This window comes from Arachis ipaensis, chromosome B5, assembly GCF_059453495.1.
Source record: "Arachis ipaensis isolate K30076 ecotype BB chromosome B5, ASM5945349v1, whole genome shotgun sequence".
Lineage (NCBI taxonomy): Eukaryota > Viridiplantae > Streptophyta > Magnoliopsida > Fabales > Fabaceae > Arachis > Arachis ipaensis.
The window spans coordinates 18,163,545-18,169,302 of NC_142440.1; the positions used below are offsets into that span (position 1 = coordinate 18,163,545).

Below are 5,758 nucleotides of genomic sequence, written 5' to 3' on the forward strand. Positions count from 1 at the left end.
CAAGTCACGGAAGAACAAGTCCAGACTCTACTAGAAGTTGGGTTCATAAGGGAGGTAAAATACTCTTTGTGGCTGGCTACTGTAGTACTTATGAAAAAACAAAATGGGAATTGGCGAATGTACGTTAATTATACCGACCTCAATAAAGCTTGTCCTAAAGACCCATATCCCCTCCCAAGCATTGATGCCTTGGTAGATTCAGTTTCAGGATATTGATACGTTTCCTTCATGGATGCATATTCAGGTTACAATCAAATCTTGACATACAAGCCAGACTAAGAGAAGACCTCTTTCATCACTCCAAAGGCTAACTATTGTTATGTGGTAATGCCTTTTGGATTAAAAAATAATGGAGCCACGTATCAATGACTAATGAACAAGGTATTTTCATCTCACCTTGGAAAACTAATGGAAATATACGTAGGCGACATGCTTGTCAAGACCAAGAAAGATGTAAACCTCTTGTTCGACTTAGTCAAAGTATTCAACATAATAAGGAAGCATGAGTTGAGATTAAATCCCTCAAAATGTACTTTCGCAGTGGAAGCCAGGAAGTTCTTAGGCTTTATGCTCACCCAAAGGGGTATTGAAGCCAACCTGGACAAATACAAGTCAATATTAGAGATGAAAATCTCGACCTATCTCAAATAAGTCCAACAATTAAATGGAAGGCTAGAAGTCTTATCCAGATTCTTGGCAGGATCAGCTCTGAAGTGTCTACCCCTGTTCTCAATACTCAAGAAATGATGCCGATTTGGATAGACTCAGGAATGTGAACAAGCCTTTCAAGACTTCAAAAATTTTCTGAGTCAACCACCAATCCTCACCGACCTGTTTCAGTGGAAGAGCTCGTATTGTACTTAGCAGTTGCAAACAGAGCCATGGCCTCAGCTTTAGTCTGAGAAGATGAGAACGGATAATAACCAATCTATTTTGTCAGTAATACTTTACACGGGACAGAGCTAAACTATCAAAAGATAGAGAAGTTCACATATGCCCTTGTTATCACTTGCAGAAGGCTCCGACCTTATTTTTCAAGCTCATACTATAAAAGTATGAACTAATCAACCTATGAAGCACATCTTACAAAAAACGGATACTACATGCTGGATGCTACAATGGGCAATAGAGCTATCCGAGTTCGACTTAAGGTATGAAAGTCAGACAGCCATCAAATCTCAATATTTAGCCAACTTTGTGGCTGAATACATTGAAGTTCATGGAAGCCCTATAGTATGGAACTTATATGTAGATGGATCATCCAACAAAGCCAGAAGTGGAGCAGGAGTTATTCTAGAAAATGAAGAAGGAACTCGGATAGAACTTTCATTAAAATTCGAGTTTTCAGCCTCTAAACAATCAAACCAAATATGAAGCCTTACTTGCTGGCTTGAGACTGGCTAAGGAGATCGAGACAGTAAAGTTGATTGTGTTCAGTGATTCTTAAGTAATAATTTCACAACTTAATGGTACTTATCAAGCTAAAGATCCCAACATGAAGAAATACTTAAAAGAAACAGGGGAACAATTAATTTTCAAAAGCAAAAATCTGACATATAGCTCAAAAATTCAATGTCTGAGCTGATGCCCTTTCCAAATTAGCCAACACCAAGCTAGGGACAACAATAGAATCTTGATTCAGAAAACTCTCCACATACCATCAGTAACTAAATAAGTTGACAATTCGGGTAGGCCATATCCAATCTAAGTTTACGGTGGATGACTCCCATTATCGAATATCTTAAGTTTGATGTCATCCCCAAAGAGGAAAGGAAAGAAAGGAGGCTTATAAGGGAAGCACAAAACTACACCTTGGTTCACAACATTCTCTATAGAAAAGGAATATCCACACCTCTATTAAAATGTGTCCCAACCTCCAAGACTACTAAAGTTTTAGAGGAAATCCACAGCGGCATATGTGAAAACCACCTAGAAGCACGGTCACTAGCTAAAAAAGTGATATGAGCTAGCTTCTTTTGGCCGACCTTACAAAGGGAGGCAGTCAACTTTTTTAAAACGTGTCTGTCTTGACAAAAGCTTTCTAACTTCCACGTGGCACCCTTAGAAGAGCTCATCAGCATCACCTCGCCTTGGCCATTTGCAAAATAGGGCTTAGACCTCATCGGGTCATTCCCATAGGCCTTTGGATAAGTAAAGTACCTTATAGTGGGTATTGATTATTTCACTAAGTGGATTGAAGCAGAACCTTTGGCAACCATCACAGCTCAAAGAAGTAAAAAAATTCTTCTACAAGAACATTGTCACCTGGTTTGGAGTCCCACACTCTATCACTACGGACAATGAAACTCAGTTCACTGACTCAACCTTCAGAAGCTTGGTGGCAAGTCTCGATATTAAGCACCAGTTCACGTCGGTAGATCACCCCAAGCCAATGGATAAGAAGAAGCTGCAAATAAAGTCGTGCTGGCTTGGTTAAAATGTCGACTACAAGATGCAAAGGGAGCATGGACAGATGAGATTTCTCAAGTCTTGTGGGCATATAAGAGAATTCTCTACTCAACAATGGAAGAATCTCCTTTCCAACTTGCTTACGGCATAGAAGCCATGATGCCTATAGAAGTTAATAAAGAATCTCTAAGGGTTAGATTCTATGATGAGGTAGGAAACATTCGAGCTCAAACGGAAGAACTTGACATCCTCCCAGAAGTTCGAGAACAAGCTCGGATAAAGGAAGAAGCCTTGAAGCAAAGAATGGCCTTAAGGTACAACAAGAAAGCCATCAAAAGAAGCTTTGCCACAAACGACCTCCCATTAATACGAAATGACATCGGAACACAGAAGTCGAGTGAAAGAAAGTTGGCTGCAAATTGGAAAGGATCTTACAAGATCACTAAATTCTTAGAAAAGGATTACTACAAAGTGTCCGACTTAAAGGGAAACGAGCTCCCAAGGTCATGGCACGCATGTAACCTAAAAATATACTATAGTTAGAAAGCGCACATTGCTCCCTGGTGTACTCTTTTTCTCAACTTCATATTTTTTTCCGAAAAGGGTTTTCCTGAAGGGGGATTTTAACGAGGCACCATAGTGAGGGCTAAGGGTTAAAAGAAAACTCTTAGTAGCAACAAAACTTATGTAAATCATTTTCTATTAATGATAATTCATCTTCTCATAAAGTTTTTCATTTCAAACACACTAATTTAAGCTCGAAAAATCGCAAAAATCAGAAGATGAAGCGACGAGGTACAAACTAATATAAAAACTTCTATAAGCAGATCATGGTCCGACCTTACTCGAAACTTAAGAGCATAAAAGGGGTGGATCTAAAACGAATCGCAAAAGTATCTTGCTAACATTGACTACTTAAATTCGGAATAAAATTAAGGGAAGTACATAATCCCAATCTTACGCAAAGATCAATAAGGGACCGACTTACTTTAGCCGACATCTTCCACAACTTGGCAAAAACAGCATCAAAAACTTATCAGAAGTGACTTAATGAATATTTTCCTAAGTCATGAAAAGATAAAGAAATAGCTGTGCCAACTAATAAAATTTAATTGAAGAAACAATCATTTATGCAAAAACCACCACATATTCAAGTAAGTAGAGAACGGGTTTTTAAGTTCTAAAATAAAAGAGAAAATATTCAAACTATAGCTATTACAAAATTAAATTTTTCATAAAGACCCACAAGCCGGGCCATCCAAATACTTGGAAATTCAAAAGCTAAGAAGAAGGGATGTGTTCACTGGAAGTCATGTCTTCGGGTTGCACAGAAGAGGTCGGAAGCATTTCTGACTGGGAAGGAGCAGGTTCATCGTCTACCCGAGGAGCTCCCTCAGCTCGGACTTTAGAAGCCTTCAGGTCGAGCATAGAGGTGTCTTCCTCATCTTCAGGTGCAAGGACTATCTTCCCATTCACCACAACGTTGTCAGGACTGAGGGAGAGGCCCGCCTCATGAGCTATAACTCGGAACTGGGCCTTCAAAATTTCTACCAACTCATCCATTCCTTCAACTCTAGTCCTTTCCAGCTCCGCATATTTCTCCCTAGACTAAACATCCTCATCCACCAAGTCATGTTTTTCTCCGAAAATTCTAGTGTAACTTTCTTCATCCTTCGTTTTTAAGCCCTCCGCCATAGCTAAGGTGGCCTCAGATTGCTTTACCCTATTGCGAGTCTTGCCAAGGACGAAAATAAGTGACTCCTTCTTGCCCTCCAACTCTTTTTTTTATTCCCTTAACAACACCACCTCAGCTTGTAGATCAGTCAAAGTACGCTGAGTGGCGCCAATGGGACTTTTCTCTAATTTCCTCAGCAAAGCTGCACACACCCCAAAGGTCCAAATTCCACCTCGGGTAAGTACTTGAAGATGACTTTTTACGGAAACACCATCCATGCTAATAAAGCTATTTGGAAGAATGTGTTTTTCGCACCAAGCTATTGCATCAAAGCCTTGCTCATAAATATCCACCGATTCTATAATCTTACGGTTTTCCAGGTTCGGCTCGGGATTTGAAGGTGGAAGAAGAATTATTTGCTTCCCCGAGCTAGAAGGGGGGTGTTCACACCCTGAGTCGAGATGTCCGACTCGAGATGATCGACGATAAGCAAACCGACCTCTTCAGGTCAGGAACATCCGATCTCTTCTCCAAGAGCTCGGCCAAATTGACAGGAAAGCCCAATAAAGGGCCCAAATAGAGGAACACGACCCAAATCCAAAGGCAGCCCAAGCCTACAGAGATAAGGGCGGTTCCCTTGAAGATAAGATGACCTCACTCAAAGATAAGATAAGATAAGATAAGATAACTAACTTATCTTATCTAAAAAGGTCACTCCACACCATTATAAATACACTGGAGCACCCAGGTATAACTCATACTCTGATTCTACAAAAAACTGCTTAATACCCTTGCTAACTTAAGCATCGGAGTCCCTTGCAGGTACCACTACCCTCCGATGACAAAGGATCAGCAGCGCAGCCAGTCCAACAAGTCGGACACGACCGCTCCAGCCGCCACCCACCAGCCGGACACGTCATCTTCGACCAGTACAGAAGATCTCGTCCGAGATCGACCTACAGTTTTAGGTAACCCTCGGAACATTGGCGCCATTGCCGGGGAACCTGGAAGTCATCCCATCACCATGGCGGACGACCATGACAACGACCACGACTCAGATCTAGAAGATAGAACGCCGCACAAAAATGCGGATACTACACCAAAAGATACTCCTCAACCTAACGGAGATAAGAGTTCACCAAAGCTGGGAGCCCTAGAGGCGCTTCAAGATCGTTTAAAACAACTTGAAAAAGAAGCCCAACATCAACGAGAAGCTGAGAGAGACATACAAAGAGAAATAAGGCGACGTCGGGAATTGGAGGACAAACTTCTAAAACTCGAAGCCGATCTCAAAGCCAAAGCTACTCGATCCACTCATGAGGATAGCTCCCGCAAAGACCAAGATCTATTCACCAAGGAGATCATGAAGACCAAAATTCTAAAAGACTTCAAACTTTCGGATATGACTTTATACGATGGCACGGCAGATCCCAGTCATCACCTCAGTAATTTCAGGAGTCGAATGTACCTCACTGATGCCTCAGATGCAGTCCGCTGCAAAGCCTTTCCAACTACCTTAACAAAAACGGCGATTAAGTGGTTCGACAATCTATCTCCTAGGTCCATCTCAAGCTTCAACGATCTGGCCAAGAAGTTTCTAGCCAGATTCTCTATCCAGAAAGACAAAATTAAGCACGCCCCAAGTCTATTAGGGATCAAACAAGGAGATCGGAA

The 5,758-nt window shown here is 41.3% G+C and overlaps 1 protein-coding gene across 1 annotated transcript; it reads left to right on the forward strand.

Moving 5' to 3' along the window:
* Window positions 1-2,523: 2,523 nt before the first annotated feature.
* On the forward strand, window positions 2,524-3,049 carry LOC148563496 (uncharacterized). The gene is made up of 2 exons (XM_088486832.1): window positions 2,524-2,912; window positions 3,013-3,049. Exons 1-2 carry the CDS (start codon window positions 2,524-2,526, stop codon window positions 3,047-3,049), a joined length of 426 nt encoding a protein of 141 aa, XP_088342958.1.
* Window positions 3,050-5,758: the final 2,709 nt, after the last annotated feature.

Bases quoted from the DNA above. Each gene is read 5' to 3' on its own strand.
- LOC148563496 (XM_088486832.1), top strand. From the start codon at position 2,524: ATGGAAGAATCTCCTTTCCAACTTGCTTACGGCATAGAAGCCATGATG. The intron at 2,913-3,012 runs GTCATGGCACGC...TTTTCCGAAAAG, and splicing joins AAGGGAAACGAGCTCCCAAG to GGTTTTCCTGAAGGGGGATT.